Source organism: Myotis yumanensis, unplaced genomic scaffold (genome assembly GCF_028538775.1).
Source record: "Myotis yumanensis isolate MYYU_CA2020_CCGP unplaced genomic scaffold, mMyoYum1.0.hap1 SCAF_24, whole genome shotgun sequence".
Classification (NCBI taxonomy): Eukaryota; Metazoa; Chordata; class Mammalia; order Chiroptera; family Vespertilionidae; genus Myotis; species Myotis yumanensis.
In genome coordinates this window covers 11,487,507-11,502,994 of record NW_027223775.1, presented here as the reverse complement: position 1 = coordinate 11,502,994, position 15,488 = coordinate 11,487,507, and the positions used below count along the sequence as shown (strand labels likewise).

Sequence of the window (15,488 nt, the reverse complement as noted above, 5' to 3'; positions counted from 1 at the left end):
TCCTGGACTCATGGGGGGAGGCAGCCAGGAGAGCCCCCTCCCAGCCCCCCAGGAGGAAGGCCCTCGGCCACACGCACCCCAGGGGCACGCGCTGCACAACACACTGTCCCCCCGAACTCACTGCTGACCCGGCTCCGGGCCTCACATGCTGCCTGTGCAGGGGGCTCAGGGGGGCGTTTCCCAGAGAGCGAGCCTGTGGGGTACGCAGCCCCCGACTTCCACCCACCGGTCAGGTGCAGGGGAGCGGAGGGAAGGGAGATGGCTCAGGGCACCCGTCCTTCCACCCACTCACGGGGCCCTGCCTCCCGCCCCCTCCCCCCGTCCTCACAGGGGTGCCCCCTCCCCCCCCACCCCCTCCCCCCCGTCCTCACAGGGGTGCCCCCTCCCCCCCCACCCCCCTCCCCCCCGTCCTCACAGGGGTGCCTCCTCCCCCCCACCCCCCTCCCCCCGTCCTCACAGGGGTGCCCCTTCCCCCCGCCCCCTCTCCCCCCATCCTCACAGGGGTGCCCCCTCCCCCCGCCGCCCCCTCCCCCCATCCTCACAGGGGTGCCCCCTCCCCCCCCGCCCCTCCCCCCATCCTCACAGGGGGTGCCCCCTCCCCCCTGCCCCTCCCCCCATCCTCACAGGGGTGCCTCCTCCCCCCCACCCCCTCCCCCCCCGTCCTCACAGGGGTGCCCCCCTCCCCCCGTCCTCCACAAGATCTCAGGGTGCCAACTCCACGTCCACATGAAGATGCATTAAATACACTTTCCCTGCAAACAAGGGCTGAGCTGCCGCCCTGGCCCCGGTGCAGACAGGAGCCCAGGGGACGGACGGACGGACGGACGGACAGGACTTGGACACGTGGAAACGCTCCAACGTGGGCCCCAGAGAAAACCCAGTAAATGTACCGGCGGGGAGGCCTGTCCCCCCGGGAAGGAGGCCTGTTCCCCCGGGAAGGAGGCCTGTCCCCCCGGGAAGGAGGCCTGTCCCCCCCGAGCAGGAGGGCAGGAGGGAGGGGTCTTTGTTGGCCGCTGTGTCGGTCCACATGCAGACACGGAAAGGGGTTCCCGTGAGCCTGGCGGCCCGGGCCCCCCCAGCCCCCGGGGGAGGAGGACGAGGCCGGACCACAGGACACCTCCCGTGACCGTGGGATTCTGGGAGGCCACGGGGGGGGCTCCCCCCTCACAGTCCGTGGCCCCTTAGACGCGTTCATGTGCCCCTACGGACACGGACGCCCTGGAGCCCCTCGGAGTCGCGGTGAAGTTTACAGCCCTCAGTCACGGAAGGACGGACGGACGGACGGACGGACGGGGCCGCGTGTGACCATCGCTGAGCCCGTGAACCCCCCGACCCGGAGCCCCGGCCACGCACGCGATCGGCCGTGCGAGCAGGTCGCCTCCCCTGCGGCGAAGGTGAGGGTCTTAGGAAACTCCGTCCGCCCACCACACAACGCCGTGCACCCCAGGCCGGCCGCGGCGCCGAGGGGGACGCCGGGCCCCACAGGCGGGGTCGGGCTGACGGACCCTCCAGCTACAGCGCCCAGTCCCAGCCCATCGCCGACCCGGCCCCCGGCCCCCAGCTCCCGGCCCCCGGCTCCCGGCTCCTGGGCCCCGGCTCCCAGCCCATCGCCGACCCGGCCCCCGGCCCCCGGCTCCCGGCCCCCGGCTCCCGGCTCCTGGGCCCCGGCTCCCAGCCCATCGCCGACCCTGGCCCCCGGCCCCCAGCTCCTGGCTCCCGGCCCCCGGCTCCCGGCTCCCGGCCCCCGGCTCCTGGCCCCTGGCTCCCGGCTCCTGGGCCCCGGCTCTTGGCCCCTGGCTCCCAGCTCCTGGCCCCCGGCTCCCGGCCCCCGGCTCCCGGCGCGAGTTTCCAGCCCCTCGTGTGTCAGCGGCTGCACCCCAGGGAGGAGACGGGGGGGGGGGGGGGGGGCGCTTTCTAAAGAGCTCGGTCCCTGCAAACTTCAGAGGACGTCCTCCCGGCCCGGCCTCCTGGGGACGGCGAGGGGCAGGGGAGTCACACTCACACGCACACTCGCAGACGCACACTCGCAGACGCACACACACGCACACATGCACACACACACTCGCACACTCACACACACACACACTCGCAGACGCAGCCAGGCGGCACCTGCTGGAAGGCCTTGAGCCTCTTCTTGAAGCGCGAGGGCAGCACGAAGTCGCAGCCGCGGGCCAGCGAGGCGAGCTCCTGCCGCAGGTCGGGGTCCTGGCGCAGGGACAGCTCCCGCAGCCGCATGTCGGGGCGCATGGGCCGCCCGGGCCGGGCGCCGGGCTCGCGGGACGGGGCCGGGCCGGCGGGGCCCGGGGGGGTCGGGGCGGCAGCGGCTCCGGGCGGGACTGGCGGGGCGGCCGGGCTCAGCGCGCTCCATGCGCGGCCAGGGCCAGGCGGGCGCTGTGGGGGCCGGGCCTGGGCCGCACGCATTCCACAGGCTGAGGGCACATGCTGGGGGTGGGGGAGGCCGGGCCGGAGCAGCTGAGCAGGACGGGCGGCGGGCGGCACCCAGCGACCCGGGGCTCCTTCTGCTGCTCCCCGCGCTGCTCCCGCCGGCCGCTGGGGGCTGCAGAGGCGGCTCTGGGCTCCGCGGCCACACGTCCCGATGTCCTGTCTGCGGCTCAGCAAGTGAGCAGGTCGGAGGGACAGCTGGTCTGAGACGGGCGCCGTCCTGGAGGGAGGGGACAAAGGATCCCTCCGGCTCCTGGGAAGTGAAGTCCGTCCGTCCGTCCGTCCCGCACAGACTGAACCCCTCACGGAGCAGGAGCCGGGCCGGCCCTGGGTGCTGGCCCCTCCCCAGAACACAGAGCCGTCTGCCTGTGCCCGCCCCTCCCTGCAGGACAGAGGAGGTGGAAGTAAATGCGGGGCCTGGGCGCTCCCTCCCCCAACGGGGAGGCGGGGAGTGCGGGGGGGGGGGGGGGCACTGGGCCGTCCACACGGACACGTGCCCTGCAGGCAGAGGACAGCGGCATGTGACCCCCGATTGCCCTGCAGATGAGGGGGTGGGGCAGGGGGCAGGGACCTGCCCGGCTCACAGCCCAGGCGTCCGCTCCCCTCCCACCGGGAAGGAGACGGGCCACGCTGGACACCACGGGCAGAAAGCCCCCCCCCAGGTCCCGCCTGGAGAGTCCGAGGGGAAAGCTCCCAGCAGTGACGGGGAGCCACACGGGGCCCAGGGCAGAACCGGCACCTGGAACAGAACCAGGCCCTGCAGGACACAGCACAGAAGGGAGGGGAGGGGAGGGGAGGGGAGGGGAGGGGAGGGGAGGGGAGGGGCGTGCACTGGGCCCTGAAGCAGCCGTGGAGGTGGCCCTGCACCTGAGCGTGGGCTCGGCCGGGGTCGTGGGCACAGCCGCCCGGTGCTGGCGCAGGGACAGGAGGACGGGAGCCATGGCTTCTGGGCGCCCGGCCAGCCGGGAGGACGCCGGCCCAGGACACCCTGCCTCCCGGGAAACGGCCGCGGTGAGTGGTCAGGACGTCCGTGAGGAAGCGTGGCCGGGCACGGGGCAGAGCTCACTGGGGCTCCGGACCACGGGGACCCCACGACTCCACGGGGACCCCCCCAGACCCCACGAGCGGCCTGCTCACCCCGCGGCCCAGCCCGGCCGGGCGCCTGCTGCCTCCTGTCCCGACTGAACCCGGCCCCCGGCTGTGGTGCCCGAGGTCCCAGAGCCGCGCGGACAGTGTCTCTGGTTTCAGGGTAACGTGCGCCCAGCGACCGCGGTCGGGGTCGGTCAGGCGAGGCAGGAGCCGCACGTGGGGCGGAGTCTCACACACACGCACACACGCCTGCCCAGCCCCATCACACACACACACGTACACACACACACACACGCCTGCCCTGCCCCATCACACACACACACACACACACGCCTGCCCTGCCCCATCACACACACACACACACACACACACACACACGCCTGCCCTGCCCCATCACACACACACACACACACACACACACACACGCCTGCCCTGCCCCATCACACACACACACACACACGCCTGCCCAGCCCCATCACACACACACACACACACACACACGCCTGCCCTGCCCCATCACACACACACACACACACACACACGCACACGCCTGCCCTGCCCCATCACACACACACACACACACACACACACACACGCTTGCCCTGCCCCATCACACACACACACACACACGCCTGCCCTGCCCCATCACACACACACACACACACGCCTGCCCTGCCCCATCACACACACACACACACACACACACACACACACGCCTGCCCTGCCCCATCACACACACACACACACACACACACACACACGCTTGCCCTGCCCCATCACACACACACACACACACGCCTGCCCTGCCCCATCACACACACACACACACACGCCTGCCCTGCCCCATCACACACACACACACACACACACACGCACACGCCTGCCCTGCCCCATCACACACACACACACACGTACACACGCCTGCCCTGCCCCATCACACACACACACACACACACACGCCTGCCCTGCCCCATCACACACACACACACACGTACACACGCCTGCCCTGCCCCATCACACACACACACACACACACACGCCTGCCCCATCACACACACACACACACACACACACGCCTGCCCTGCCCCATCACACACACACACACACACACACCTGCCCCATCACACACACACACACACACACACACACACGCCTGCCCTGCCCCATCACACACACACACACACACACCACGCCTGCCCCATCACACACACACACACACACACACACGCCTGCCCTGCCCCATCACACACACACACACACACACACCTGCCCCATCACACACACACACACACACACGCCTGCCCTGCCCCATCACACACACACACACACACACACACACACACGCCTGCCCTGCCCCATCACACACACACACACACACACACACACACGCCTGCCCTGCCCCATCACACACACACACACACGTACACACGCCTGCCCAGCCCCATCACACACACACACACACACACACACGCCTGCCCTGCCCCATCACACACACACACACACACACACACGCACACGCCTGCCCTGCCCCATCACACACACACACACACGTACACACGCCTGCCCTGCCCCATCACACACACACACACACACACACGCCTGCCCTGCCCCATCACACACACACACACACGTACACACGCCTGCCCTGCCCCATCACACACACACACACACACACACGCCTGCCCCATCACACACACACACACACACACCTGCCCCATCACACACACACACACACACACACACACACGCCTGCCCTGCCCCATCACACACACACACACACACACACGCACACGCCTGCCCTGCCCCATCACACACACACACACACGTACACACGCCTGCCCTGCCCCATCACACACACACACACACACACACGCACACGCCTGCCCTGCCCCATCACACACACACACACACGTACACACGCCTGCCCTGCCCCATCACACACACACACACACACACACACGCGCACACACGCCTGCCCTGCCCCATCACACACACACACACACACACGCCTGCCCTGCCCCATCACACACACACACACACACACACGCACACACACCTGCCCCATCACACACACACACACACGCACATACACCTGCCCTGCCCCACGGACGTCTCGCCACAAACCCAGACTCTCGCCCCAGAGAAACGGTGACGTCCACTCGTCTGCCCTGGTCTTCGTTGCCCTTTGCTGACCGTCACCCAGGACATTTCCGTGGATTTCCAGGGCGAGGGGGAGAGAGAGACGGAGAGAAATCCTGATGTGAGAGGCACATGGGCTGCCTGCCCCCCACACGTGTCCCGACCAGGCTGCGGGTCGAGCCTGCAACCTGGGCAGGTGTCCTTGACAGGACTCGCACCCGGGACCCTTCAGTCCGCAGGCTGGCGCTCTATCCACTGAGCCACACCGGCCAGGGCCCGAGGACTTTCTTTGTGTTTTTCCCACGATCGACGGCAAACACTGAGCACACGGCAGGAGGCTCGTCACGGCCGCCCCTCACACACGAGGAAACCGAGGCACCGGATGAAGGGGGACGAGGCGATGGGCAGGCCGGGGACAGGCAGGCAGGGCCCTGGGCTGGGACGGACCCGAGGACCCCTCCCTGGGGGAGACCCCGTTCCGACAGGGCAGAGCCGGTCGGAAGCGAGAAAGGGGCTCACTGTTCCCAAAACCAACGCAGAGGCCGGCTGAGGAGGGGGGAGGGGCGGGGAGAGGCCCTTCTAAAGCCGTGGGTACAGCGGCCGGCGGAGCTCAGGGGGTGAGCATCGACCTAGGAACCAGGAGGTCAGGGTTCGATTCCCATTGGGGCACAGGCCCGGGTTGCGGCCTCCATCCCCAGTCGGGAGCGTGCAGGAGGCGGCTGATCCATGGTTCTCTCTCATCATGGATGTTTCTCTCTCTCTCTTTCCCTCTCCAAAGTCAATAAAAATACATTAAAAAAAAATAAAGAATAGAGGATCTGACTCAAACCAGTTCCAATAAACTGATGCAACGGAAGAACAAAAAACAAACGCATGTGTCCACACACCGACCAGTTGGCCACGGTCCCTCATGGGATGGTTCTGGGTGACTCAGCCCGAGGCAGGGCCAGGGCCCACGACAGACACAGGTGCGTGTGCACACGGGAGGGCAGGCGGGACTGCAGGGAGCTGTGGGACTGACACGGGTGTGTGTGCACACGGGAGGGCAGGCGGGGACTGCAGGGAGCTGTGGGACAGACACGGGTGTGTGTGCACACGGGAAGGCGGGGACTGCAGGGAGCTGTGGGACTGACACAGGTGCGTGTGCACACGGGAGGGCAGGCGGGGACTGCAGGGAGCTGTGGGACTGACACAGGTGCGTGTGCACACGGGAGGGCAGGCGGGGACTGCAGGGAGCTGTGGGACTGACACAGGTGCGTGTGCACACGGGAGGGCAGGCGGGGACTGCAGGGAGCTGTGGGACTGACACAGGTGCGTGTGCACACGGGAGGGCAGGAGGGGACTGCAGGGAGCTGTGGGACTGACACAGGTGCGTGTGCACACGGGAGGGCAGGCGGGACTGCAGGGAGCTGTGGGACTGACACAGGTGCGTGTGCACACGGGAGGGCAGGCGGGACTGCAGGGAGCTGTGGGACTGACACAGGTGCGTGTGCACACGGGAGGGCAGGCGGGACTGCAGGGAGCTGTGGGACTGACACAGGTGTGTGTGCACACGGGAGGGCAGGCGGGACTGCAGGGAGCTGTGGGACAGACACGAGGTGTGTGTGCACACGGGAGGGCAGGCGGGGACTGACACAGGTGTGTGTGCACACGGGAGGGCAGGCGGGGACTGACACAGGTGTGTGTGCACACGGGAGGGCAGGCGGGGACTGACACAGGTGTGTGTGCACACGGGAGGGCAGGCGGGACTGCAGGGAGCTGTGGGACTGACACAGGTGCGTGTGCACACGGGAGGGCAGGCGGGGACTGCAGGGAGCCGTGGGACTGACACGGGTGCGTGTGCACACGGGAGGGCAGGCGGGGACTGCAGGGAGCTGTGGGACTGACACAGGTGCGTGTGCACACGGGAGGGCAGGCGGGGACTGCAGGGAGCTGTGGGACTGACACGGGTGCATGTGCACACGGGAGGGGAGGCGGGACTGCAGGGAGCCGTGGGCTCGGTGGGGCGGGGCCTGCACCGGGCGCTGTGAGCAGCGCTGACCTCTCTCAGGGGCGCATGGAGCTGCCAATGGCAGTGCCCCCCGTGGGGCAGACGGGGCGCTGAGCGCTGACACAGCCTTTCCGGCGTGAATCCCAGAGGGAAGCGGGGAGAGCCAACCCCGTCATTTCCCTGATGGCCCCCATGTCGGTCTGGTTCCCACGTGGCCGTGCGGGCCTCTCCCGTGGCAGTGACATGGACGCCCACAGAGGGCGCATGGACAGTCGTCCCAGGCAGAGAGAGCTGCCAGCATCGCGGGAGGGCACCCAGCAGGGAGGGCACCCAGCAGGGAGGGCACCCAGCCGGGAGGGCACCCAGCAGGGAGGGCACCCAGCAGGGAGGGCACCCAGCAGGGAGGGCACGTTCCAGCTGCCCCAAGGCTGGAGGCAGCCCAGGCACCCGTCCGTCCGTCCATCCATCCGACTAGGACCCCGAGCTTCGCGCTGTGGGCCAGCCAGGGTGGGGAAGGTCACGCCCTCGGCTCTGCTGCCCGGCACTCCCACGGCGTCTCACCCTCGGCGAGGACAGGACACCCCCCTGTAAACGGGCGAACTCTGAACAGACGCTCCCGTACGACCAGCCGTGCGCAGCCGCTCGCCGTCACTAAACTCGGGGTGGGAACGGAGCCGGAGACGCACACATTGGGAGAACGGCTCACACGGAGGCCACGGCTCACCCTGAGGCTGCAGCTCACCCGGAGGCCACGGCTCACACGGAGGCCACGGCTCACCCGGAGGCTGCACCACCCAGTGCTGAGGACGGGGAGACTCCACACCCCCCGGGGCACAGCGCGGGCGTCCGTCCTGCTGTTCTTCCTTCTCGACTTACACAGACCACAGAACCCGGCAGCTCCACGCCTGGTCCGTCTGCCCACGAGACACGGAAATGTCTGCCACACACTGACCCACAGCAAGTGCAGCCGCTCCAGGCCCAGTAGACAGACGGACAGACGGACGGATTGGGCAAGTCCAGAGCGAGTCCCACTCAGAGATACAACCCAGAGGCCACCGACTGTCACCTGACAGACAGACAGACAGACGGACACACACTGGCTGGTCCATAGCGAGCGACGCTCCCGCGCTCTGCCCAGCACAGCAGACACTGGACGGGGATGGGATGGGACCAGGGCTCCCCAGGCACTCGGGACACGGAGGGGGGCAGGGGCAGCGAGCACGACTAGACACCCAGCGCCCCCTGTTCCACACACACCCCGATCCACACGGACGCAGACAGTGGGTGCTGAGGGCGGGGGGGGGGGGGGGGCGGGCTGGAGGGGCCGATGGGGGGAAAGGGGACCTATGTGATCCTTTCAACAATAAAGATTAAAAAATAAAAAAAGATCGAGGGTGCAGCCAGGCCGGCCCGCGGTGGAACGGCTCCCGGAACGGCTCCCGGAACGGCCCGGATCAGGAGGGATTCCCCAGGAGACCGGCCCCAGCAGGGCCGCAGAGCTGACCACAGGCACCCGTTCTCGGGGCCACGCTCTCCAACAGCAACGTTACAACCAGATGGCTGCAGCGATCGGGCCCAGACCCCCCGGATGTGCGAGGCCTGGCCGCCTCCTCTCACACGCACCCGGGCTGCCGCCCCGGCACAGGCCTGGCCTGCGGGCGTGCCCAGTCCTCGGGGCTCCGTCACGGGTCCCAAAACACACGGCCGTGCCTTTGGGTGGTGTGGGCGCTGCCACTGAAACCCCCTTAGCGACCAAGTGGGAAGCTGGCGACCCCAGGAGGGACGCCACCTGGCCCTGCTCACACAGCCACTGCCGGGGGCAAGGGAGGGTTCTGGTACCGGCTCTGGTACCGGCTCTGGCCACGCTGAGGCTGGGCAGGGCCACGGGAAAGGGCCCGGGACCACAGGTCAGGGCTGGGCCCATTGGCTGGGCGTCCCCGGGGATCCAGGCCAGCCTCCTTCTGGGCGTACAGGTTTTCCACTTCAAATCCACCCTTTGCAAAGAAATTCACCCTTTGCAAAGAAATTCACCCCTTTGCAAGCAAATCCACCCTTTGCAAAGAAAATTCGCCCCTTTGCAAGCAAATCCACCCTTTGCAAGCAAATCCACCGTTTGCAAAGAAATTCACCCCTTTGCAAGCAAATCCACCCTTTGCAAAGAAATTCGCCCCTTTGCAAGCAAATCCACCGTTTGCAAAGAAAATCCACCCTTTGCAAAGAAAATTCACCCCTTTGCAAGCAAATCCACCCTTTGCAAAGAAAATTCACCCTTTTGCAAGCAAATCCACCCTTTGCAAAGAAAATTCGCCCCTTTGCAAGCAAATCCACCCTTTGCAAAGAAAATCCGCCCCTTTGCAAGCAAATCCACCCTTTGCAAGCAAATCCACCGTTTGCAAAGAAAATTCACCCCTTTGCAAGCAAATCCACCCTTTGCAAAGAAATTCGCCCCTTTGCAAGCAAATCCACCGTTTGCAAAGAAAATCCACCCTTTGCAAAGAAAATTCACCCCTTTGCAAGCAAATCCACCCTTTGCAAAGAAAATTCACCCTTTTGCAAGCAAATCCACCCTTTGCAAAGAAAATTCGCCCCTTTGCAAGCAAATCCACCCTTTGCAAAGAAAATTCGCCCCTTTGCAAGCAAATCCACCCTTTGCAAAGAAAATTCACCCCTTTGCAAGCAAATCCACCCTTTGCAAAGAAAATTCACCCCTTTGCAAGCAAATCCACCGTTTGCAAAGAAAATTCACCCCTTTGCAAGCAAATCCACCCTTTGCAAAGAAAATTCGCCCCTTTGCAAGCAAATCCACCCTTTTGCAAGCAAATCCACCCTTTGCAAAGAAAATTCACCCCTTTGCAAGCAAATCCACCCTTTGCAAAGAAAATTCACCCTTTTGCAAGCAAATCCACCCTTTGCAAAGAAAATTCACCCCTTTGCAAGCAAATCCACCCTTTGCAAAGAAAATTCACCCCTTTGCAAGCAAATCCACCCTTTGCAAAGAAAATTCGCCCCTTTGCAAGCAAATCCACCCTTTTGCAAGCAAATCCACCCTTTGCAAAGAAAATTCACCCCTTTGCAAGCAAATCCACCCTTTGCAAAGAAAATTCGCCCCTTTGCAAGCAAATCCACCCTTTTGCAAGCAAATCCACCCTTTGCAAAGAAAATTCACCCCTTTGCAAGCAAATCCACCCTTTGCAAAGAAAATTCGCCCCTTTGCAAGCAAATCCACCGTTTGCAAAGAAAATTCGCCCCTTTGCAAGCAAATCCACCGTTTGCAAAGAAAATTCGCCCCTTTGCAAGCAAATCCACCCTTTGCAAAGAAATTTCACCCTTTTGCAAGCAAATCCACCCTTTGCAAAGAAAATTCACCCCTTTGCAAGCAAATCCACCCTTTGCAAAGAAATTTCACCCTTTTGCAAGCAAATCCACCCTTTGCAAAGAAAATTCACCCCTTTGCAAGCAAATCCACCCTTTGCAAAGAAAATTCACCCCTTTGCAAGCAAATCCACCCTTTGCAAAGAAATTTCACCCCTTTGCAAGAAAATCCACCCTTTGCAAAGAAAATTCACCCTTTTGCAAGCAAATCCATCCTTTGCAAAGAAAACTCACCCTTTTGCAAGCAAATCCATCCTTTGCAAAGAAAACTCACCCTTTTGCAAGCAAATCCATCCTTTGCAAAGAAAATTCACCCTTTTGCAAGCAAATCCACCCTTTGCAAAGAAAATTCACCCCTTTGCAAGAAAATCCACCCTTTGCAAAGAAAATTCACCCCTTTGCAAGAAAATCCACCCTTTGCAAAGAAAATTCACCCTTTTGCAAGCAAATCCATCCTTTGCAAAGAAAATTCACCCCTTTGCAAAGAAAATCCACCCTTTGCAAATCCTGTTACTTGAAATATTTTTTTTTTTGCCAATTTATCCGCAGGCGGCTGTGGAAGTGGATGAAGACTTGATGGAGGGTGCGCGGTTGGTTTGGGACAACGTTAGCCCCCGCCAAGCCCAGGGCGTGTGTGACCTCGTTGGTCAGAGGAGGCGTTCCTTATCCTTCTCCGACGGTGAATCCCACGGAGGTTTCGTCAGGAGTTAAGGTCTGCGTGAGAAATGCTTTGGCAGGCCCTTCACCCATGAGAGTTTAAGGCAGCGGTTCCCAACCCTCCTAACGCCGCGACCCTTTAATACAGTTCCTCGTGTTGTGGGGACCCCCAATTTCATTGTGACAGATTGAACATAATGAAAGCACAGTGATTCATCACAAAAACAATATGTCATTATAGATGTGTTTTCCGATGGTCTTAGGCGACCCCTGTGAAAGGGTCGGTCGACCCCCAAAGGGGTCGCGACCCACAGGTTGAGAACCGCTGGTTTAAGGGCTGTTATTAGCCATTTTGTGGTGATTATCACTCCTAAAGGCTGTCACAACTGCTTTATGAATATGTATATGAAGCTGCCACAAGCGGCGGTGGGAGAACCATTATAAGGGAAATTGATCAGCAAATGAGCATTTCTGACGTAGAAAAAGTGTTGTGTGTTTGTTACTGCACACATGCAATAAAATATTTAACTTTAACAACAGCTTTGCATAACACTTATTTTTGTTACAAAACTTGAATTTATTTCAGTGGGAAAATTTGCTTTGCCAAAGGGTGGATTTGCAGTGGAAAAACCTGTCTCTGAGGGCCTAGCCAGGGTGTCTCTGAAGCTGCCGCCAGCTTCCCCTGGACACGTCCTCCCCAGAGCGTCTCAGAAACCCGCCAATCACTTCCGGCCAAAGGACCTCTCCTTGGACAGACGCCCACCTGTCCCTCTCCCGTTAGCGACTGCTTCATTCTGGTCGGGAACCCCGTAGACTAAGTGATTCCAGTTCGTGATAAGCTTAGCGCTGCTCCCACTGAAAATTTAAAATGCTGCCGTAGCCGGTTTGGCTCGGTGGTTAGAGCATCGGCCTGTGGACTGAAGGGTCCCAGGTTCGATTCCGGACAAGGGCAGCAGGTACCTTGGTTGCGGGCTCGATACCCAGTAGGGGTCATGCAAGAGACAGCTGATCAATGATGTTCCTCTCTCATCGATGTTTCTCTCTCTCTATCCCTCTCCCTTCCTCTCTCTAAAAATCAATAAAAACATGTTTAAAAATATATGTTAACAGCACGTTGCAATAGGCTATTCCAGGTATAAAGCATGCACCACCTGTTCCTACAGCACCAGGAGGCAACATCTCATTAAACAGACCCTGTGCTAAACGACAGGAAGGCCCAGACCCTATGCTCAGTGGTGGAGCGTCGGCCTAGGAACTGGGTTCGATTCCAGGTCGGGGCACATGCCTGGGTTGCAGGCTCCATCCCCAGTAGGGGGCGTGCAGGAGGCAGCCGGTCCATGACTCGCTCTCATCATGGGTGTTTCTATCTCTCTCTCCCTCTCCCTTCCTCTCTAAAAAAATCAATAAAATATATATTAAAACATACATTTTTATTGATATCAGAGAGGAAGGGAGAGGGAGAGATAGAAACATCAACAATGAAAGAGAATCATGGATCGGCTGCCTCCTGCACGCCCCCTACTGGGGATCGAGCCTGCAACCCGGGCCTGTGCCCTTGGCTGGAATCGAACCCGGGACCCTTCAGTCTGCAGGCCAGCGCTCTAACCACTGAGCCCACCAGTCAAGGCAATAAAAATGTATTAAAAAAACCTTTTTAATTGGCGGAAAGCACCCTTTTTCTTATGACCCTGCTGTCCAGCTCTAATGATTGGAGACGAATCAGGGCTAAAACCTCCAAGTTCAGCAGTCGATCCACATGGAAGAAACTGCTGAGACGTCACCAACTCAAACCAACGCAGACCCCTCAAAACGAACCCCCACATTACAGGCAACGGGGGGCTCGGTCGAGGGTAAGAAGACGTTGTTGCTGTTCATCCTCACCTGAGGATATATTTTTTCCATTGCTTTTTAAAAATATATATATTTTATTGATTTTTTACAGAGAGGAAGGGAGAGGAATAGAGAGTTAGAAACATCGATGAGAGAGAAGCATCGATCAGCTGCCTCCTGCACTCCCCCTACTGGGGATGTGCCCGCAACCCAGGTCCATGCCCTTGACCGGAATTGAACCCGGGACCCTTCAGTCCACAGGCCGACGCTCTACCCACTGAGCCACACCGGTCAGGGCTATCCATTGCTTTTTAGGGGGAGGGGCAGGAGGAAGGGAGACGCGTTGATTGGTTGCCCTGGACCCAACCGAGCAGGTGCGTGACCTTGACCTAGAATTGACCCCTCGATGCGGGGCAGACGCTCTCACCACCAAGGACCACCTGCCATGGCAGGGACAGCCTTTTCCCAGTATGTGTGGCTTTGGGGGGAAAAGAAGAGGATGAATGAATGGGTGTTTGCAGGTCTGACATCCCCACCGGCCTCCCCGGCACCGCCCCCGCGTTGCTAGGCAACGGGAGTCACCTGCGCCGGCGTCCGGGGGCAGGAAGCGGAACTTACCACTCGGCTCCCCGCGGATCGGCGGGTCCCTCGGACGTGCGGCCCGACCCTGGGGCTCGAGGCGGCGCCCAGGGGCAGCGCGGAGGACGCGGGGGCCGGGCCGGGCGCCGGGGGCGCCGTCGGGGGCGCGGGCGGCGCGGCGTCGCCGCTGCCCAGGTCGGCGCGGCCGGGCGCCTGGATCCTCCGCAGACAGTCGCGGAGCATGGCCTGCGTGCCGGCCTCGCTGAGCCAGCACAGGAACAGCTCGTCCACCTTCATCTTCAGCACCGGCTGCAGCGCTTTGCCGGGCGGCATCGCGGACGCTCGGCCCCGGGGGCCCGGGGGGCCCGTGTCCTCACGCCCGGCGCAGGGTCCGGCCTCAGGGGGCCTCGGGGTGCAGACCCGGCCGCCCGAGGGGCTCCGAGCCCCGGCGGGGCGTGCACCCGAGCTCCGCGGTGCGGGGGCGCCGGCCGGGCGGGGTCGCAGGTCCGGGTCCGGGTCCGAGGTGCAGGGTCGCAGGTCCGGGTCCGAGTCCGAGGTGCAGGGTCGCAGGCCCGGGTCCGGGTCCGGGTCCGAGGTGCAGGGTCGCAGGCCCGGGTCCGGGTCCGGGTCCGAGGTGCAGGGTCGCAGGCCCGGGTCCGGGTCCGGGTCCGAGGTGCAGGGGCGCTAGGCGAGGATTGCGAGTCTACGGCTCAGGGCTTTGGAGGAGGCGGCGGCCGGCCTGAGGGGGGCCCGGGGGTCCGGGAGGTGGGGTCACCCGCGCCTCGGGGGGCTGCACAGACTCGGGGGGTCGGGCGGAGGAGGACGTGACAGACGGCGGCTCAGGGCAGCTTCAAAACGGCCGCGCCGGGCGCGCTCCCAAACAACGTCGCCTACGTCGCGCGTCACCGCGGCGCGTGGCGTCATCACGTCGCTGCACGCCGGCACGCACGCCTCCATGTTTGCAGAGGGAGCCAGCTGCCCCGGTGTTGCCGGCGGACTTTGGTGGCGCCAGGTGGCGTTTAGGAGCTGGGGTGGAGGCGCGGATGGGGGTAGCGGCCGCCCCACGCCAGGTTTTGGAGCTTTTAGGCTTTTTTTAGGGGAGCGACCCGCGCCGGCGAGGCAACCCTGGAGCCTAGGAGGTGCGAGCATGCGCGGTGCGTGCCCACAGACAGCGAGCTGGGGGCCCAGTGGAGTGCGAGGGGAGAGAATGGGCATGCGCGGTGCGTGCTCGCCGGGGTCTGGGGTGGGAGGGGGAGGTGGCGGGTGGATCGAGCATGCGCACTGCGCACCCACTGTGCGCTCCGGCGGAATGCGAGACAGGGTTGGGGAGGATGGGCATGCGCACTCCGTGCTCCCCGTCTTGGAAGCGGGAGGGGGGGAGGAGGACGGT

General features: G+C 62.9%; 2 protein-coding genes across 2 annotated transcripts in view; one reads left to right on the top strand and one right to left on the bottom strand.

The window, feature by feature from the left end:
• The window catches only part of LOC139000529 (histone-lysine N-methyltransferase PRDM7-like), a 39,700-nt gene extending 37,782 nt beyond the window's left edge, over positions 1–1,918 (top strand). Inside the window, 2 exon segments of the mRNA XM_070402679.1 lie at positions 1,186–1,394; positions 1,448–1,918. Coding sequence (XP_070258780.1) covers positions 1,186–1,394; positions 1,448–1,918 — 680 coding nt within the window.
• A 6,213-nt stretch (positions 1,919–8,131) lies between these two features.
• Positions 8,132–15,280, bottom strand: PPP2R3B (protein phosphatase 2 regulatory subunit B''beta). The gene is made up of 2 exons (XM_070402678.1): positions 14,138–15,280; positions 8,132–8,245 (listed from the first exon to the last, which is right to left on the bottom strand). The coding sequence occupies exons 1-2, from the start codon at positions 14,429–14,431 to the stop codon at positions 8,132–8,134; spliced, it is 408 nt and encodes a 135-aa protein (XP_070258779.1). The 5' UTR covers positions 14,432–15,280.
• Positions 15,281–15,488: the final 208 nt, after the last annotated feature.

Bases quoted from the DNA above. Each gene is read 5' to 3' on its own strand.
- PPP2R3B (XM_070402678.1), bottom strand. From the start codon at position 14,431: ATGCCGCCCGGCAAAGCGCTGCAGCCGGTGCTGAAGATGAAGGTGGAC. The intron at 8,246-14,137 runs GTAAGTTCCGCT...GCCCGTTTACAG, and splicing joins GATCCGCGGGGAGCCGAGTG to GGGGGTGTCCTGTCCTCGCC.